General features: G+C 68.8%; 2 protein-coding genes across 2 annotated transcripts; one reads left to right on the top strand and one right to left on the bottom strand.

The window, feature by feature from the left end:
* Positions 1 to 431: 431 nt before the first annotated feature.
* On the bottom strand, positions 432 to 6,685 carry PPP1R1A (protein phosphatase 1 regulatory inhibitor subunit 1A). The gene is made up of 7 exons (XM_072847341.1): positions 6,564 to 6,685; positions 3,231 to 3,291; positions 2,214 to 2,251; positions 2,045 to 2,108; positions 1,596 to 1,784; positions 1,359 to 1,453; positions 432 to 643 (listed from the first exon to the last, which is right to left on the bottom strand). The coding sequence occupies exons 1-6, from the start codon at positions 6,642 to 6,644 to the stop codon at positions 1,359 to 1,361; spliced, it is 528 nt and encodes a 175-aa protein (XP_072703442.1). The 5' UTR covers positions 6,645 to 6,685; the 3' UTR covers positions 432 to 643.
* Positions 6,686 to 10,885: 4,200 nt separating this feature from the next.
* On the top strand, positions 10,886 to 18,034 carry TESPA1 (thymocyte expressed, positive selection associated 1). Its single transcript, XM_072847314.1, has 12 exons — positions 10,886 to 10,932; positions 11,704 to 11,818; positions 13,433 to 13,629; positions 13,712 to 13,754; positions 14,354 to 14,403; positions 14,589 to 14,642; positions 14,952 to 14,988; positions 15,116 to 15,199; positions 15,304 to 15,512; positions 15,775 to 16,880; positions 17,304 to 17,406; positions 17,514 to 18,034. Exons 3-12 carry the CDS (start codon positions 13,464 to 13,466, stop codon positions 17,624 to 17,626), a joined length of 1,965 nt encoding a protein of 654 aa, XP_072703415.1. The 5' UTR covers positions 10,886 to 10,932; positions 11,704 to 11,818; positions 13,433 to 13,463; the 3' UTR covers positions 17,627 to 18,034.
* The last annotated feature ends 1,662 nt before the right edge of the window (positions 18,035 to 19,696 follow it).

Raw genomic sequence — 19,696 nt, 5'->3', positions numbered from 1 at the left:
TGCTCTGTGTGTACGCACGTGGGCGTGCATGCGAATCACATGTGCAAAGTGCGTGGGCGTGCCCCCCCCCCCGTGTCCATGTGTGCACACGTGTGTGTGTGTGTGGGGGTGTGCAAACGCCCGGGTCTCCCCCACGCGTGCATGCACGTGCAGACCCCCCCCCCGAACACCCAACACGCGTGTGCAAGCGTGCACGCCTACCAGCATGTGCATGCACACACGTGTGCTGGGCGGGGTGCAGCTCCCCGTGTCCCTGGGAGCAGTGGGGCCGCGTGTCCCCCCGGCCCGGGGGTGGTGGTGACAGCGGGGTGGCCGGGGGGTTGGCCCTGGGGACACCCCAGGGCCGGCGGGGGGGGTGGGGGGGTGGCACAAGCCGTGCTTGAGGGGTGCTGATCGGTGTCCCCGGTGTCACCCGCCCTGGGGACCTGGGGTGGGGGGGCGAGGGGACAGGGCGGGCAGCCCGGCTTGCCATCGTCCCCAGAGCCCCCCCCGGGGGGGGACCTGCCCGCGGCAGTAAAAAAAAAAAATCCTCCGGAAGACCCAAAGCAGCCGTTGAAATCTTAGAAAACGATCAGATAAAAAAAATAACGCGGCGTCGGCTCCTTCGGCCCGGCCGCGGCCTCGCTCCAGCCGCCGCTGGCACCTGGGGACAGGGGGGAGCCACGCTGGGGACGGGGACCCCGGGGGGATGCAGGGGGGGGACGACGCGGCTCCGGTCCCATCCCTGCTCCATCTCCAGCAATGCCAGAGCCACGTCCCCGGTGCCACCCTCGCCCTGTGCCGCTGTCCCCTTCTCCTGGCACGGTGCCCAGTACACCCCCTCAGTGTCCCAGTAACCTCCCAGTGTCTCAGTGCAGTGTCTCAGTATTCCCCCAGTGTCCCAGTGCCCCCCAGTGCCCCAGTACACTGTCCCAGTACCCCCCCAGTGCCCCAGTACTCCCTCAGTGTCCCAGTACACTCCCCCAGTGTCCCAGTGCCCCCCAGTACCCCCCCAGTGCCCCAGTACAGTGTCCCGGTACCCCCCCAGTGTCCCAGTACAGTGTCTCAGTACCCCCTCAGTGCCCCAGTGCCCCCCAGTGCCCCAGTACGGTGTCCCAGTACCCCCCAGTGTCCCAGTACAGTGCCCCAGTGCCTCCCCAGTGCCCCAGTACAGTGTCTCAGTACCCTCAGTGCCCCAGTGCCCCCCAGTGCCCCAGTACGGTGTCCCAGTACCCCCAGTGTCCCAGTAACCCCCAGTGCCCCAGTACCCCCCAGTGCCCCAGTACAGTGTCCCAGTAACCCCCAGTGTCCCAGTACCCCAGTGCCCCCCAGTGTCCCAGTACAGTGTCCCAGTACCCCCCCAGCACCCCAGTACGTACCTACTGGCTGCTGGCAGCACCCTTACTGGCGCCTTCCTTTGGTGCTATATGGGTGCCCTCCTCGGCCAGGCTTTGCCGCCCATCCCCGTGGGTCCCTGCGGGCGCCGTGGGGCAGGGGGTGAGCGCAGCCCCCCCTCCGCACCCCACGAGCCCTCCCAGCACCCCCAAACCCCCTGGCCCCGGGTGCGCGGAGGCTCCCGGGGCAGAGTTAAGGGGCCGGGAAGGAGCAGTACTCACGCTCGCCGGGGCCAGGGCCACCCTCGTGCGTGGCCAGCGGGCAGGTGCCACCGGGGCTGTGGCTGTGCTCGGTGTCACCGCAGTGGCAGTGGCCGGGGCCACGCTCCTGGCCGGCAGCGGCGGCCGCCTCCTCCTCCTCCTCGCCCTGCGCCTGCTTGCACAGGTGATGCTCCACCATCATCTGCAGCTCTGCCAGGCAGGGAGCAGCGCTGGGGGGGGGACGTGGGGGACAGCGGTGACCGTCCCCACGCTCCCAGTGACACCGGGGAGATGCAACCCGGCAAGCCTTGGTGGCCTCCCGTCCCCTCCGGTGGCATTCGCCGTGCCCAGACCCCGTGTGCCCACGGGCACGGCCCCAAGGCCAGTGCAGAGGTGGTGGCATCCCACCCGCCTGTCCCCTGCGGCGCCGGGGGGGGACACCGTCACCCCCTGTGTCCCCCCCCAAATACCTTTCATGGTCGGGGTGGTGCGGGAAACCTTCTTCCTCTGCCTGGGCGACATGGCCAGACCCGACTGCGAGGGAAGGGGAGGTGCGTGAGCGGGGGGGCGGGAGGCACCCTGGGGGTACCCCAAGGGGCTGGGGGCTTCCCCGCAGCCCCCCACGGCGGCAGCACCTACCTTCAGCAGGGGGTTGGGCAGCCGGTCCTCGTCGATCTCTGGGAGGGCAGCGTGGGGGGGGGCAGGAGGAGCCAGAGGTCAGCGGTGGGCGCGGGGTGCTGGGCTCCATCCCGCACCCCCGACGTGAATCCGGCCCCGCTGGGTCTGCCGTGACCCCCACTCCGTCACCCGTGGGTGCTTGGCGTGGCCGTGGAGGAGGTCGGGACAGTCCTGCTCCCCCCCGCGCACCCCCCCCCCCGCCCCAGCATCGCCATCGCCCTCCGCTTTGCCATGGGAACCAGCATCCCGTCCCCTGCCATGTCCCACGAGGGGTGGCAGAGGAGGGTGGCCTGCGGTGGCTCAGCCCTGTCCCCACGCCGGGGTCGGGGCCAGGCTGGCAGCCCCCGGGCCACATCCTGACCCCCCCCCGGGCCACATCCCGACCCCCCCCCCCGGGGTGACGCTCAGCCCCATGGAGCTGGTTTATTCGCAGCCGGAACCGCTGCTCCGAGCGGGTGCAGGGTCTGGAGGTGGCACTTGGTGACAGAGTCTCCCAGCCACCGGGGTGTCCCCACAGCAGGGGACAGATGAAACCACCCAGCTGGGGAGGGCAGGGAGGCCGTGACGCAGTCGCCAGCCTGGTCAGACCCCGTCCCCAAAGGCCACATGCCGGGTTGGGCCAGCGACCGAGGAGCTCTTAAATGTCACAGCCGGTGTCCCCTGCCAGCAAGGGTGACCCCGTGCCAGTGTCCCCAGCACAGTGTCACAGATGGGCTGAGTGAGACCCGGGGGCCGGATCCTGGAAACGCAGCCCCGGAGCGGGGAGGGCAGGGGCTGAGCCGGGCTGGGTGGGACCTGGGGACAGTCCCAGGGTGGGGGACACGGGGTGCTGCTGTGCCAGGTTGCAGGGTGAGTCCTGCTGCGACCAGCGCGCCGTGGTCCTGAGCATCGTGTAGGGGGGTCCCTGAGCACCCTGTAGGGGGGTCCCTGGGTGGGCCGGAGCCCAGGGTGACAGGGGTGACACGTGCAAGGACCCACCTGGGGATGACTGGTCGCTGCTCAGGACCAGGTTGGCCGGAGTCGGTCGGCGCCTCCGGATCTGGGAGGGGGGGGACACGACGACAGGAGAGAATTGGGACCAGAATTGGGACCTGAACCCCATCGCACCCACCCGGAGTCCCGCCAACACTGAGACCCCCCCGATGTCCTCGTCCCTGGGGCGGTGGTGGCCCCACGGGGACGGAGGACGCCAGCCGGGGCCCCGAGCCCAGTGGCTCCCGTGTTCGGACACACGTGTCTTTTAAATCAACAACTCCCGGCCAGCCCTAATGACAGCTGGGAGCTAATTATACCCCAGCCCGGGGAAGCGCTCGGGGACATCGGTGCGGTGACACCGCCGGGGCCCTGCCCTTCCTCCACGGGCACAGTGTCCTTGCCCAAGGTCGCCTGGAGCATCCCGGGCTGCTCCTGCCCCACGTCCCCCCCTCGGTGCCTTCAAGGAGGTTTCGTGGCCCCATTGGAGGATTCGGTGGCCACGGCGTGGCCGTGTCCAGTGGCAGCAGTGGCAGTGGTGACAGCGGTGACACTGCGCCCCGTGGCCGCTCCCTCGCCCCCTTTCCCCGCTGACCCACTAACTGAGTTGCTCCGAAAAACAAATTTCCCAGCGAGGATTCCCTAATGAGGCGGGATGCCTAATGAGATGCTGATGAGATGCTAATGAGGCAGGCGAGTGGCTGGGCGGGCGGAGGAAGCCCCCTCCCCACCTTCCCACCTCCCCCAGCCCCAGCCCACCCCCCCGGCCCCCCGGCGCATCTTTTCCGTGTCGGCCCCGTTACCATAGAAACCCGTGATCTGGATTTTAAACGGAGATTAGAAGGAGCTGGGAATCGCCGGGAATCACTGGGAATCGCCCTCTCCCTGCCAGGGACACACTGACGAGCCCCCCCCCCCCCCCACTCCAGGGTTGGGGACCAACCCCCCGACACCCAGCGATGGGGCTGGGGTGGGCTGGGCTCCCCCCAGGGCCGGCCCCGGCCCTGCAGCCCCTGGTGAGGGACCCTGGGGAAGCCAGAGCCACCCCCGGGCTGCTCTAGCACCTCCGAAGCATCCCCCGGCCGTGGGGCAGGGCTGTGCCCCCCAGCACGGGGATGGGGTGGGGGACATCGGTGTCACCTGCTCAAGGTCACCCAGGTGGAGCCGAGCACCCCGAGCTGCGCTCCCCTTCCCGCTCTGGACCGGGCAGGGGACCCAGGCGTCCGGGCGGCTCCTGCCCCGACACCCCGGGGAGGGATGCTCCGGTCCTCCCTCCCTCCCTCCCTTCCTCCCCCCATCCTTCCCTCCCTCCCTCCCCAGCTTGGCCGGGGCGCCACGCTCTCCTGCCGCCGCTATTTTTAGATCAATCTCCACCATCGATTAAGAAGCGCCACGGCTGAGAGCGGCAGGAGCCCGGGCCCAGCAGCCTGCGGCGGGCACAGCATCGCTGGGGGGCTGCTCCCTCCAGGCCCGGGGCGGGGGTGGCCCTGGGGGGCAGCTGGGATGGGCACGGGATTGAGGATGGGAATCGGGATGGGTGCAGCTCATCTCTCAGCATGACGGAGCAAACGCCCCCGGACTGTCCCCCCCAGCCTTGGGGACGTGCTGTGCTCAGGGTGGGCCTGGGGACCTGGGCAGAGATGCAGGACAAAGCCCTTGGCCAGGCCTGGCACCCACGGGTGGCACCCAGGAGAGCCAGGGCAGACGGGCGCCGTTGGCAGAGATGGGGGTCAAGGAGCTGCAGGACCTGCGGAGACATCGGGGACCTCAGAATGTCCATGGGGACAAGGTCCTTTTGGAGGGTGGGGCTGGACAGGCTTGGGGACAACCCTGCAGGACATGGGGACGCCGTGCCACAGCCTGGCAAGGGGCTGACGCGGCCGAGCCCTCTGTCAGCGTGAGCCCCCGACGAGGGGAACCCACGGCAGGGCTTTCCCTGCAGGGACACCCCAAAAATGAGGAGCTGTAAACCCAGCGAGGGGACATCAGCGTCGTCACCTGCTGCCACCGCGCGGGAGTGGCTGTCGGGGCCCCGCCGCACCGCCAAGCGCTGCTGAATCAGGGCTCCCAGCCCCTCCGGGTGGGGAAACTGAGGCAGGGACGGGCAGGGGACTCCCCAGGGCAGGGTCACGCCTGAGGCCCCCGTAACCCGGCTGTGACGGGAGGTGGGACGTGGGCACCCCTGCTCCTCGCTGCAGCCGAGGTGGGTGCCGGGGGTCCCGTGCCCACCGCCCGGCAACCCCCCCCCCCGGCTCTCGCCCTCGCTCCTGGGGGGGCCGCGCTGCAAATGAGCCGTGCGGCAGCCGCAGATGGTGCGTGGCCGTATTTAGCGACAGCGAGATGCTCGCCGGGGAGGTGGCCCGCGCTCGCCTCCGCACCGCTGGCACGCAGGGGTTCCTCAGCCAGGAGCCACCCGGCTGCTGGGGACCCCCAGTCTGGGGGGGGGGGACGGCTGGGACCCCCGGCTGGAGCCCCCCCCCCTCCCCTCCTCATCAGCATCCTCGAGCCCCCGCAGAGCTTCCCACGCCTGCCGACCACGGGGACCGTGGCGTGGCTGGGTGGTCCCTCCCAAGACCCCTCGTGTCGCCGGCAGCCCCTGGGGCTGGGGGGGGGCACGGCGGGAGGGGGCCGAGGTGGTCGGGGAGAGGGGTCAGGCTGGCGGGGGGGGGTCCCTGGCTGCCTGCGGGCAGGCCTGCCGCGTCCCCCCCCGGGCCATCCCGTCCCCGCTGCTATTCTGGGATCCCCTCCAGCGGGAGCAGGGGTTGAGCAAGGGCTGGAGGGCCCCGGGGGGGGCCGGGGGGGGCCGTAACCCTACACCGGCCCCGGGATGGCCCCGGCGTCGTGTGCTGAGCCAGCACATGGCCCTGGCACCGCCACCCGGGTCCCCACCGCCACCCCATCCCGCCCACGGGGCCGGGCGGCCCCGAGCTGCCGCGGAGGTGTTCGGGGCGCAGCCGGGGGCGGCGGGGGGTGGCACCGGGGGTGTCCCCACGCTGTCCCCGGTACCGGGGGGCTGCGCCCACCTGGCAGCGCCCGGGCGCATCCTCCCACGCCGCAGCCGTCCCCGTGTCACCCACCGCCACGCGTCCCGGCTCCCCGCACCCAAGGGTGCTGTCACCGCCCCGACACCGCGGCGGTCGCACCGGGGGGTGCTCGCTGGTCCCTCCCCGGGCCGTGCCCCGCTGCCGGTGCCCTCGCCGTGCCCTTCCCGTGCCCGCAGCTTCCCGCACCGCCCGGTGCCCCCCTCCCCGGTCCCCGGCAGGACCACCCGGCTCCCCCGTTCCCCCCCGGCCCCCCCCGGTGTACCACCCCCCCTCCCGTGCCCGGTGTCCCCCCCACCTGCTCGGCTGCCTCCGGGTCGAGGTGCGGCTCCAGCAGCGGTACCGTGAACTGGATCTTGCGGGGGCTGTTGGGCTCCATGGCGGGCGGCGGCTCCGGCGGCTCCGGCGGCTCCCGGCGGGTCCCGGCCCTGCCCGGGCCGCCCCCGCCCCGCCCCCGCCCCGCCCATCCCCGGCCCCGCCCCGCCCCGCTCCGGTCCCCGGTGCCCGGTCCCCGGTGCCGGTCCCCGCCCGCGGCGCGCACGGACGGACAGTGGGACCTGCCGGGAGAGAGGCAGGGACACAGGGATGGAGAGTGGGACCATGCGCCAGGACACTGGGACGGACACACGGACACAGGGACAGACCCCTGGACACAGGGACAGACAACACAGGCACAAGGACGGACACACGGACGGACCCTGGACACAGGGACAGACACACGGGCACAAGGACGGACACACGGACACAGGGACAGAAAACACAGGCACAAGGACGGACACACGGACGGACACATGGACACAGGGACAGACACACGGGCACAAGGACGGACACACGGACGGACCCTGGACACAGGGACGGAAACACGGGCACAAGGACAGACACACGGACGGACACACGGACACAGGGACAGACACACGGGCACAAGGACGGACACACGGACGGACCCTGGACACAGGGACAGACACACAGGCACAAGGACGGACACACGGACGGACCCTGGACACAGGGACAGACACACGGGCACAAGGACGGACACACGGACGGACCCTGGACACAGGGACAGACACACGGGCACAAGGACGGACACACGGACGGACCCTGGACACAGGGACAGAAAACACAGGCACAAGGACGGACACACGGACGGACCCTGGACACAGGGACAGACACACGGGCACAAGGACGGACACACGGACGGACACATGGACACAGGGACAGACAACACAGGCACAAGGACGGACACACGGACGGACCCTGGACACAGGGACAGACACACGGGCTCAAGGACAGACACACGGATGGACACATGGACACAGGGACAGACACACGGGCACAAGGATGGACACACGGACGGACCCTGGACACAGGGACAGACACACAGGCACAAGGATGGACACAAGGCTGGGCCCTGGGACGCAGGGACAGACACATGGACACAAGGACGGACACGAGGACAGACCCCAAGGCATGGGGACAGACACGCGAGCACAAGGACAGACCCCTGGACACAGGGACAGACACGCGGACACAAGGACGGACAGACAGACAGACCCCAGGACACCGGGACAGACACACGGACACCAGGACAGACCCCAGGACACTGGGACAGACATGCAGAAACAAGGACAGACACACAGACAGACCCAGGGACACCGGGACAGACACATGGACAGGCCCTCAGACAGACAGAGAGACAGCGGGACAGACACTGGGAAAGACATGGGGGTGCAGAGGCACGTGGACAAAGGGACGCCGGGACAGACACATGGGTGACACACGGACACAGGGACGGACACACAGACAGGCACACGGACTGACAGACACCAGGATACACAGCCGGACACGGGCATCGGGACACGGTGACACATGGGGACGCCTGCAGGGACAGACACACGAGCGGTGGGACAGTCAGACACAGGTGGACGGACACCGGGACAGACGGACGCAGGGACGGACACCGATAGAGAGGCGCATGCCCTCGCACGCTCGGACACGCCTGCGCCCACGGGCACACGCCGATGGACACGTGTGTGCAGGCACACGCGCGCCCCGTCCCGCACAGACGGGTGCGTGCGCGCACCTGCAGACACGTGTGCGTGCACGCGCGGATGCAGGTGTACGCGTGCACCCCCACACGTGTACGCGTGCACACAGGTCAGAGCCTGGCAGGGACAGGGCAAAGCCACCTCCCGGGGGGGTGGGTGACAAGGACAGGGACAGGCACCCGCCAACGGGGACTTTCCGGTGCAGGCAGGGCGCGGGCAAAGTCCGGCAGCGCCCGTTTCGACACGGGGAGGCTTTCGCATCGATCGCCCGCGCTCGGCCTCCCGGCCCCCCCCGGCCGGGGACGCGGCCAGTGGTTCTTGGGGACTGTCCCCCCCCCCCGCCCAGCGGCAGCCAGCCCTGCACCCCCCTTGTCCGTCTGTCTGTCCTAACGAGGTCATTAATTGCAGGACAAGGGGGGGTCTCGGCGTGGTGTTGGCCCCCGGCTGACTGTGTCCGAGGCGGGGTCCCGGCAGGGGTGGTGGTGGTTTGGCCCCGGTGGCCCGGGAGGGGACACGGGTCGGCCCTGTGCTGGTGGCCAGGACGGACGGACGGACGGACAGAGGGACGGGGTGGCCACCGGGGCCTGGGCATCCCGGGGACATGGATGGTGCAGGCAGCGAGATGGTGGGGACGCCCTAAAAATGAGGATGAAGGATTTAGGGGCAGGGTGGGGACGAGCATCATCCCCGGGGGGGCACAGGGTGGGGGGCTGCAGGGTGCCCCCACCCACCCTGCCCTGGGTCTCCTGCGCGGGGCTGCACCCCCCAGGCCCGATGCTCCCCCCTATCCCATGCACCCCCCCCCCCCCCCCCAGCAAAGCCCCCAGGGCTTGGGACGGGGAGGGGGAGACCCCCAGGGGACACGGGGGGGCCCCGCCAGAGCAGCCATAAATGTGCGTCCCATCACTTATTCATGCAGGCAGGAGGCCCGGGCGGCTGCTGCCGGGATCTGGCAGGAGGAATTCTCTATCTAGGTCAGGCAGGAAGGGGGGGCAGCGGCGGGGGCAGCCTGATCCCCTGGGTGCCCCCCCATGCCCCCCGCCGGGCACGGAGCGGGTGCTAGGGGGGTCCCTGGAGGGGGGGGGGGGGGCAGGGCAGCGTGGGAAGGGGATGCCGCCCAGCAGCGTGTGGCCGCAGGGTGCTGGGGGTGCAGGCAAGGGTGCTGCTGCTGCTGGCGGAGTGGGGTGCTCCCCGGCCTGGCCCGGGGGGTGAAAAGGCAGCGGGACCACCCAAACCCCCGCTCGATCCCCCCCCTCCCCACCCCCCCCCCCATCCCGGCGGCTCCCCGAGGCCGTGTCCTGGTGTCCTGCTCCGATGCGATGCAGCCGCCGTTAATTATTGATGCAAAAAAGCACTCGCTGAAGAGCCGCTTCGTGTGGCTGTGCCCCCCCTCCCCCAGCCCCCACACCGACGGCCCCCCCGCTCCTCCGCCTGTGCTTGGGGACCCCCCACGGGCTCTCCCTGCTCCTGGGGTTTAATCCTGCCCCATCCTGGGGCTCTCCCCGCAGGGATGCTCCGTGCGGCTGCTGACACCCTCCGCCACGCCGAGGGGGCTTTGCCCTTGGGGTCCCCGCTTCCCTGGATTGGGGGGGGGTGTCCCCCTCCTCCCCAGGGACCCCCATGGCTGGTGAGCGATGGGGGGGGGGGTCCCCATCGCTGCGCATCCCTCTGCTCGCCCTCGCTCTGCCCACAGCCATTTTCGCTCCTCGCCGGGCTTTTATGGGAAAACCCTTCCGGGCTTCGAGCCAGCCAGGGCCCCATCCCGGCTCCCCGCGGCGGGGGCTGCTTCTGCCGGGGGGAAAAAAAGGCCCGGGGGCCGGCGAGGAGGTCAGAGCATCTTCAGAGCCCTGCAGGCACCCAGCGAAGGCGTTTGCAGAGGGGAATAACCGGGAGAGACGGAGGATGGACCACGGGCTGGCTCCCGCTCAGCGTCTGGCTGCAGCGATGCCGGGCGTGTGCGGCTGGGAGCAAACTGCGGTGGGAGCGGGCGTGAGGGTGGCAATGCCTCGGAAATCTGGGGGGGCAACGGTTTGCTCCAGGATCGTGGTTAAACTGGGAGCCCCCCCGGCTTCCATCAGCACCAGAAATATCAATATTCAGACCCTGGTGGCATCCTGGGTCCCTCGGCCATTAAACGAAATGTCCCCTGACCCTTGGGGTCTGCGGCCCCCCCCAGGCATCCCTGCTGGGGGGGTGCGGGTGCTGGATACGACCGGGGAGCAGAATGAGGCCGTCTTCCCGCTCCCACCCCAGAGCGGAGCCGCATGAGGGGCGATGCCGAGCGGGGCCGTGCCCATCCTTCGCAGGGGATGTGCTGGGCGAAGCGGCTCCCGCGTCACCCGGACCCCCCCGAAACCCCGGGCGGGCTGAAGGAATGGTGAATTCAGGGCTTTATCCGCAAACACGCGCAGGCTAAAAATATCCCTCCCGCGGGCAGCCCGATTCCCGGCCAGCGCCATGCCGGGAGCTTCCTTGCCTTTTTTGATGGGATCGTGGCTTGCGCCGAGGCAGCGCCCAGGCTCCCGGCTACGATTAGGGCTGAAACCCGTCTCCCGGGGAACCCGGAGGTGTGGATGAGGGACCAGGGATGTCACCTCGGTGGCCATGATGTCCCCGCTGGAGGTGAGCGCTCTCCCCACATCAAAGATGTCCTCGGTGGGGCCGTCCTCGTCACCGGGTGCGTTTATCCCGGCGCTGGAGGAGATGCTGGAGGGCGGGATTGAAGGTGCCAGGGTGGGATTGAAGATGCCATCCCAGCTTGGCAAATAACCCATGGGGACAACCGCCTCCATCACCCCCTTGCCACCCTTTGAGCCTGGGACGGCTTTAGCTGTCACCCCAAGAGCCACCCCAGCCCGCCTTGTCCCCCCTGGGCAGAGCTGCTTCGAATCCCCTTCCTGCGGCCACGCTGGACTCGCCTGGCTAGCCGGCGATAAGCCACGTGTGCCACAGGCCCATCCAGCGCGGTGGCAGCAGTGGCTTGGCACGGCGTGCAGAACCCGGGGTGCTCGGCCGGGAGGGAGCTGGGCGTTGCGGGGTGCGAAGCAAACCACCCTCCTCCTCCTCGCATCCCCTGTGCAGAGCCCACCCGGCACCGCGTGCTGTCTGGGGACTCGGCACCGGCCACTGAGGAGACCTCAGGGCCTCGGGATCCCCCCCATTGGGGTGTCACAGACACCCTTGGAGCAGACTGGGTGCAGGGGACCCCTCCAGAAGATGGGTGCCCTCTCGCCCATGGCAAGGGCGACCTGGGTGGCTCGATTGGTGCCCGGGCTATTATTAGCCACCCTCGCCCACGTCGGCAGCTCATTAAGTTTTTCCCGTTGTGGTAGCGGATGTGGGTCAACGTTTGAGGTTTTACTGTTGATTTTTTTAATTTCCTCTTCAAAACAGATGAGTTTCCTCCCTCCTTGCTGACGACAGATGCCGCCGGGGGCCGGGTGCAGTGGTGGGCCCTCGCCGGAGATCGGCAGCGCTCGGCGGGGCTGCCCAGCTGCCCCCCGTGCCGGTGAGTGCCGGAGCCACGTGGAGGGGTTTGGGGGTGGTTTTGCCCCAGGAGGGGCTGCAGGGGTTGGGGGGGACGAACCTGGGATGGAGGGCGGAAGAGCGGGAGGTGGATGGACCCGGGTTTGGCGGGGGAGGAGATGGGGCCGCGGGGGCGATGGGAACTCCGGGCATCCGGGAGAGACGATTCCCGTGCCCGGAGCAAATGGAAAACTCTTTTGTGGCAGCAAAGGGACGGGGAGCGGAGTGGGGACCAGAGGGGCCGGAATGTTCCGGGATGCAGCAGGACAAATGAGTCCTGGCTTGGTCGTCCCCACCCACGGTCCCGTGCGCTGCAGCCCCTCGCTGGGCTCTGCAAAGCCCCTTTGCCCCCAGGGCCGGGTCAGCGCGGGGGGACGGGGGCTGTTACCACTCACATGGGGCGGTCGCAGCATCTCCCGGGTCTGGGGCTCCCAAGGGGCTGGGAGGGGGAGAACGCCCGAGCACGTGCCCTGGGCGGGCTGGATGTGGCCTCCGTGAAGAGCTCTGCTACGAGGCCACTGCTCCCTGACCGCCCCTAGCCCAGTGCCCGGAGGTGACGTCCCAGCCCTGGGCATCACGGGGGTCCGGGGTGGCCCAGGAGGGTGCTGCCGGGTCCCGCCTGGGGCTTCGCCCCGTCCCACACCCTCCCCGGCGAGAGATGAAATGGGGAAATGGTGACAAGGTGCCCTCCCTCCACTGGGGACTTACCGCGGCTGCGGCACGGCGCTGCAGGGGAGGGGATGAACCGTGCTGGCCTTGGGCATGAGGGGCCGGCACCGTGGTGGAAACATCGAAGTGTTTCCCTTCCCACCGGTGTGGTGGGTGACAACCAGACCGGGATGCCGGTTGGGATGCCGGGATGCAGGAGATGGCTGGACCAGGATGCTCCTGCTCCGGCAGCGCTCGGGTGGTGGTTGGACTGGGATGCTCCTGCTCCGGCAGCGCTCAGCCATGGGGACGTGGGGCCAGAGCAGGCGGGTGGCTTGAGAAACCCATCCCCTGTGGCTGCAGGGGTGCTGTGGGGGTCTGCCTGGGCTGGGGGGGGTCCTTGTCCCCAGCCAGGACCTGTGCCAGGGAGGCCAGAGGATGAGGGACCAGGTGTCCTCAGTGGGTGCCATGGAACAGTGCAGGAGCTGGGTGCTGGGAGCCTGGGATCCTTCAGGTCCTTTGGCAACAAGGGACTCCCTGGGGACACGGTCCCCCGCTTTGCTCAGGGGCCGTAGGATGGGGAGGGGACGAGACTGGAAATCACCTCCCTAGGGGAGCTGGGAGGAGAGAGGCGCCCATTCCCCAGCAGGGAAGGTCGAGGCTCTGGAGATCTGCATCATCTGCCCCAGAGCGTGCCCAGCCGTGGTGCAGCTCTGGGTGCCTTATCTCGGCCCGTTCGCTCCGGCACCTCTGTCCCTGTCCCCCTCCAGTCCCTGGGCACAGCGGGTGCCCATTGACACCCAGGACAATGCCCGGGGGGAGGCAGATCAGACCTGGGATGCCCAGAGCCCATCCTGCCCCTGCCTGCGGAGCACCCGATAGTCCCACCCCATGGGCAGGAGGTGGAGGAGACCCCCCCCCCATCTTCACGGCTCTCCTGTCCCTGCAGGGAGACCCCCGGCCCGCCCGGCGCTGCGGCCATGGAGGGCGCGTCGGTGCTCAGCCCCTCCTCATGGGAGAAGCGGCGTGCGTGGGCCAGGCAGAGCCGGTGCTGGCGGACCACCGTGGTGGAGGAGGAGGCGGCCGCAGCCATGCAGGACGTCCCCGAGCTGCAGCCACCCCACCTGGATGACGTCTTCCTCGAAGGTTGGGGGGACCTCGAGGTGCACACGGGACGGGGGTCCCCATGTGCTGGGTCTTCTCACGGGTGTTTCTGTCCCCCCCCCAGGAAGCCCCTCCAGCAAGATAGAGACATGGCTTCAGGAGTGCGGGTGAGCTGGGGGGCAGGCGGGGGGCAGCTCCACGGGTGCCTCTGCCCTGATGCCATTCCCACGGGGATTTCGGCGTCACTGTGGGGGCGGCGAGGGTGGTGGGACGATGCTCACGCTTGGCCCTTCCTGGAAGTCACACCCGAGCCAGGTGCATGGGTGCTGGCAGGACGGTGGCGTGTCCCCACTGCTCGCCCCCGTGCAGGAAGCGCAGGTGGCACCTGGCCACAGCTCTGCCACACGCCGGGGTCACCGGCACCGGGTGCCAGTCCCACACCCGGCATCATGCAGGTCCCTCCAGGAAACCCCCGGCTGGGCTGGGAGAAAAACCCCAGCACCTTGCTGGGGGGGGTCTCTAAGGTCTCCTGGGGGTCTGGGGTCCCTGGGATCGGGGATCTGCCGAGGGGACCCTCCTCTCGAGCATCCCACCACGGCGCATCCGCCTGCAAGCCCAGCCGCTGTCTCCTTGCTCTCACCCTGCGCCCCATCATCTGCGTCCCTGTCCCCGCCGCCTGTCCTGTCCCGCTCAGGTCTCCCGTTCCACCTCCAGCCCCCCGGGATGGGATCGGGGGGGCTGTAACTGGGGTTTTGCTCCGGTGCAGGTCAGCGGTGGAGGTCCTGCCGGAGGAGCTGGGCTTGCCGGGCCCCTTTGGTACGTCGGCTTTGCCCCCGTGGTTCTCCTGGGTGGTGCTGAGGCTGGTGGTCCCTGCGTGTCCCCAAACGCACCCAACCCATGCCCGAGGTGCAGGGTGATGGGCAGGGAGGTCTTTGAGGACCTCGAGACCTGTCCCCAGCTCTGGGCGTCCCCGCGTCTCACAAGGCTTTGCTCTCTCGCAGCGTGTGGGAGCAACGGGACCAGCTTTGAGGATGACCTGACCCTGGGAGCTGAAGGTACCGACCACCCTCGGGCATGCTGGGGTGTCCCCTCCTGCGGTGTCACTGTCACCCCATGGGCAGAGCTGTCTCAGCAGAGGCAGGGGAGCTGGGGACAGGGCGGGAGCAGACCCCCGGGGAGAGCCACCATCAGTAGCTTTTCCTCCAGGAGGGTTTCATTGGGGCTGGGCTGTCCCCAAGCTCCGTGTCCCCTCGGGCTCCAGGCTGTGGCTTCCTGGAAGGACATCTCCCAGGGTGGCGAGTGTGGGACGTGTCCCCAAAACACCCCATCTCACTCCCTGCCACCTCTCTGCTCCCTTTTCCCAGCTCTTCTGCTACCAGGGAGCAACAGGGCCACGGGCAGGTGAGGTTTCGGGTGCCGGGGGAGGCTGGTGGAGGGGCTGGGGGCACCCCAGCATCCCGCTGCACCCCGTGCATCCGGCTGGCAGCACCCCCTTCGCTCAGCCCCGTCCTCCTCCTCCCCGCCGCAGAGCTCTGCGGGACAAGCACCTCAACCTGGGGCACAGCATGGCATCCAGTGCCCTCTCCAGCCTCACCGCCAAGACCAGCTCCAGGTAGGAGCTGCGGGGGGGGGTCTTGGGGTGGGGGGGGCGTTGGGTCACCCCCTCGTCAGACCAGTCCCCGTAGGGCTGAGCTGGGGCTGCCCCCCACCCTGCAGCATCTCCGAGGTCCTGGAGTGGTGGCAGCCGGACGCCGAGGAGATCCTGTACAACCTGGGCTTCGTGCAGAGCGAGCCGGGGGCCGTGGCCCGCATCCCCGCGCGCTTCTTCTCGGCTCCTTCCTGCGCCAAGGGCATCGACTTCCAGCTCTTCCTCAAGGCCCAAGTGCGGCGCATGGAGATGGAGGACCCCTGCCTGATGCTGGCCAGTGAGTGACACCTGCGTCCCCAAGCCCCGCACCCAGGGAGACACCGACATGTGGGGTGGCATCCACCACGCTGGCTGGGCTTTGCTCCTTTGGGGTGGTGGGAAAGACGCTCCCTTGCCTCAGTTTCCCCGTGCATGAGCTGGGGGAACACACCCAGCCCACCCTGTCCCTGCTGTAGCCTCTTGCCCCATCTCCCAGCCCCACCGAGCATCCCTCACCCCACAGCCCCCCTGACTCCCCCCATCTCCTCCTGGCCCCCCAGGTCGCTTCCAGCAGGTCCAGGCTCTGGCTGCCACGGCCGACGCTTTCTTCTGCCTCTACTCCTACGTCTCGCGGACCCCCGTGCAGCGCATCTCCCCCTCCCGCCTCTCCTGGGCTTGTCCCGACATCCCCGACATCCGCGTCACCCCCAGCCAGCCCTGCACCCTCTCGCCCGTGGACCGCCTGAAGAAGGCTGTGTCCACCATGTGCCTCTACACGTCCCCGTGGGACGGGGACAGCCGGCGGGGGACTGGCCGGGTGCCCACCCTGCCCACCAGCCAGCCCAGCGCCCTGGGGAAGGTGGTGCAGGAGGTGCTGGAGCGAGCACGGGAGGAACGGTTTCGGTTCGACCCGGCGGATGTCCTCGAGGGCTGGGGAAGGGACGGGGACACAGGGACGGTGCAGCACCAGCGGGGGGCAGAGGGGGGTGCCCCAGCTGTCCCCCCGCTGTCACCGCGGCTGGTGCAGGGTGTCCCTGCGTGTCCCCATCACGGCGGGGCAGATGCCCCGGTGTGCTGTGGAGGGGAGCGGGAGCCGTCCCCGAGGCCAGCCCCAGAGGGGACGCCGGCGGCCGCTGCAAGGGGATGCCTGGAGCGGTCCTGTCCCCATGGCCGAGGGAGCGGTGACAGCCCTGCAGGGGTGGCTCAGGGGGCCAGGGATGCTCCGTGCCCAGTGGGAACAGGACGGGTCAGCACGGAGGAGCATCAGCCAGATGCTGCTGCTGCAAATGTCACCTTGTCCCCGACGCCGGGTCCCCTGGGCCCCCACGCCGGCCAGGTGTGGGTCACCCCTGAGCACCCAGAGGGGCTGGGATCTGAGGGGGACTCCGGCTTCGGCTCTGGCTCCTGGGGGACCTCCCCAAGGAAGAAGGCAAGGTCCCGCGGCTGCCGCCCGGGTGACCCCGCTGGGGCATGTTCCCCTGGCTCAGACATGCCAAGAGCTGGAGGCCACCGGGCTCGGCAGAGCAGGGGCCGGTGCCGGGGGGGCCCCCCGAGGGATGCCGGGCGGCAGCAGGGCGATGCACCAGGGCTGCAGCGTCCCGGGAAGGGCCCCTTGCCCCGCCGTCCCGGCTGGCAGGAGCCGGTGGACTCCTTCGAGATGGAGGAGGTGAGGGGCGATGCCTGGGTGATGGGCGCAGAGGGGCGGGGGGGCAGGATGGGGCTGGGAGCGGGGGGCCAGCAGCGCAGGGGGGGTTCCTTCGGCTGGTGGGTGATGCCGGGTGAGCCGGTGCGGGGCGGGAAGGAGCTGGAGCGGGAAATGTCCCCAGAGCGTTCGCAGGCTTTTAAGGTTTGAATGATTCAGAGCTTCGAATGGAGCCTCTTGCAGGGGGGAGCTGGGGTCACGGGCACGATGGGCGGCTCCCGCACACGCACGCAGGCCTGCGTGGGCTCGCACGTACGCACAAGCACCCTTGCACGCACACGGGGATGCGTGGGTACGCGCGGACGCACCTTTGCACGCGCACACGCGTACACTGACGCGCTCGCCTGGTGCAGCTCCTCACCCAGCCCTGCTGCATCCCGCCCGCAGGTGCTGAGCGCCAGCGAGGAGGAGGATGATGATGACGATGATGATGGCGATGCCCGTGAGGAAGCCGGCCGGTCCCTCCATCCCTCCGTCGGGGTCCGGAGAAGTAAGTCGTAGGCTTTTCCCACCGTTCTGAGGGGCAGAGGGGCTGCCATCCCAGTGGGTGCCCGGTGCCAGCGTGTGTCCCCGTGTGTCCCTGTGTCCCTGCTCCAGGCTTCATGCTGCACGCCAGCAGCGGGCAGTCTGACAGCAGCGGCTTCGTGGAGGAGCCGGTGGTCGGCCAGCTGCCGGCCGCCTGCCTCCCTGGCACCGACCAGACGGGCTGAGGCCACCACCGAGGGACCTGGGCTTGCCCCGGCGTCGGCAGGAGCCACCATGGCTGGGTGCCGGATGGACTGTACCGTACCGCCGCGTTTCGGCCGCGGAGACCATCCTCGGCCAAGGGCTGAGCGCTGCGGGGACACGTGTGTGTGTCTGTGTGTGTGGGTGCACGTGTGGGTGTGGGTACACGTGTGGGTGGGGGTGTGGGTACCCGTGTGGGTGTTTGGCACAGAAAACTCAGGACTTTTGCCCCGAGGGGCATGTGCGTCCCCCCCTCCGCCCAGCCTACCGGCTCCGGGGCTGCGGCTGCACCGGGGCAGCACCGGGGACGTCTCCCCCATGTCTGGGTCTTGGGGACAGCACCCACACTTTGGTCACCCGTGCTGCAGCGCCTGTAACACTAGGACGGGGGTTTGCCGGACAGAGCCAGCAGCGTGCTGGAAATAAGTTTTAATAAAACTTTAATAAGTTTTAATAAAAGTTCCCAAAGGGACAATGGTGCCTGTGTCCCTGCCTGGAGCTGCTCTGGGGTGGAGACCCCCAGCACGAGCCCCCCCGGTGCCCCAAAAGGGCCTCCCTGGGGACAGAGGAGCTGCCACCAAGGCTGGGGTGTTCCTGCCCGACAGAGCCCATGTGCCATCCTGCCCCTGCTCAGGGGCTCATCGCAGGGCTGGGGACCCGTGGTGGCCCCCATGGACACGCGTGCCCCAGCTGGGGCGCGAGCCCAGGGGTAGGGCTGGAGCGGTGGGTGCTGCTCGGGACTTTTTTGGCCTCTCCATCTTCTCTCGCCCCTGCTGAGCCTCCCTTCTGCTTCCTTATCGGGGAACTTCACGGCTCCAGGCCTGTTCTTCATCTTCCTGCCACCTTATCTTTCTGGCTCGCTGTTCTTCCCCTCTGCGCGATCCGGACATCTGAAGGAAACCGCACTGAGATGATGCTGGGTCTGCACTGGCTGCTCCTTAACCCGTCCTGCGCTGCTGCTGCCGCTGCCACCGCTCACCAGGGCAGGGCACGGGCAGCTTTGCTGGTGGCTTTTGCCCCAGGTGATGTGGGCATGGCCCCGAATTGGGTGGTGGAGAGTGGTGGGCGCTGGCTGGGCACCCCAGCAGCCTCCTGTGATCCTCACCCCGAAGTGGCCGCAAGCCACAAATTCAGGGTCCAGCTCTGCTCCTGCCCCTCCAGATCTACCCAGGGGATGGGGACAGGTCACAAGTCACCCCGGGCCAGAGCCCCATGACCTCAGGAAGGAGCCACCGTGGTCCCCCTCCTCCCCGGGCTCTCATGGTCCCCATCCCGGCTGCCCACCACAGCGGCGGTCCGTCACCCTCCACCCTTGGGTGCAAGGATAGCACCAGCCCCAGGACATCAACGCTGGAGTTACTGGAAAAGAAAAGTCCCGGTGGATAAACAAACCCCAGGGCTTCCTGGTGGAGAGCAGCCAAAGATGGGATTATCCTGGATCAGCCCCACGCTCCCTCCGGCACCGAGGCTCGTCCTGGCTGGGCTGTGGGTCCCATGGCAGGGGATGGTCCCAACCTGCCGGGGCTGCTCCGTTCGGGTTTGGGCTGCCCAGGGCTGCCCTTTATCCTCCTCCTCAGTCTCTGCAGAGGGGTCCATGGGGGACCTCCCAAACCTCGAGGCTCCTGCAAGCTCTGGCAGTGACCCCCAGGCACGTTCCCGGTCCCCTGGCTCTGCCTGGCTCCGGCTCATCCAAGAAATAAACCCTCCTCTGCCCCCGGATTTAGCGGGCAGGTCCTGGACAGGGCTGTCCGAAGCCTCCTGAGAAAGCCTTGGTGGAGCATGGCTGGAGCTCAGGACCGGGTTACCCATCCCTGGGGATGCCCGAGGCCAGCCCCATCCCGATGGTGCCTGCAGGAACCGTTTGTCAGATCGAACTGGGACCCGGCTGGAAACCAGTGTGCTGAACGGAGGAACCGCTGGGAACAAGTAGCTGGTGACGGGGATGGGGCAGGGGACATGGCGTGACATCTTCATCCAGCTTTGCTGCCGAACCCAGGGAGACCTGGCGGCTTTATCAGATTTCATGCAAATGTTGAAGCCCTCGGTGCTTCTGA

The sequence above is a fragment of the Ciconia boyciana genome, chromosome 27 (assembly GCF_034638445.1).
Source record: "Ciconia boyciana chromosome 27, ASM3463844v1, whole genome shotgun sequence".
NCBI classification, from domain to species: Eukaryota; Metazoa; Chordata; class Aves; order Ciconiiformes; family Ciconiidae; genus Ciconia; species Ciconia boyciana.
Note: the sequence above shows the minus strand (reverse complement) of the source record. Positions and strands in the feature narration are given on the sequence as shown.

Coding starts and splice junctions, on each gene's coding strand:
- PPP1R1A (XM_072847341.1), bottom strand. CDS start 6,644: ATGGAGCCCAACAGCCCCCGCAAGATCCAGTTCACGGTACCGCTGCTG. Junction 3,292..6,563: donor ACCCGGAGGCAGCCGAGCAG/GTGGGGGGGACA, acceptor CCCCCCTCCCAG/ATCCGGAGGCGCCGACCGAC. Junction 2,252..3,230: donor CAGCGACCAGTCATCCCCAG/GTGGGTCCTTGC, acceptor CTGCCCTCCCAG/AGATCGACGAGGACCGGCTG.
- TESPA1 (XM_072847314.1), top strand. CDS start 13,464: ATGGAGGGCGCGTCGGTGCTCAGCCCCTCCTCATGGGAGAAGCGGCGT. Junction 14,404..14,588: donor GGGCTTGCCGGGCCCCTTTG/GTACGTCGGCTT, acceptor GCTCTCTCGCAG/CGTGTGGGAGCAACGGGACC. Junction 15,200..15,303: donor ACCGCCAAGACCAGCTCCAG/GTAGGAGCTGCG, acceptor CCCACCCTGCAG/CATCTCCGAGGTCCTGGAGT.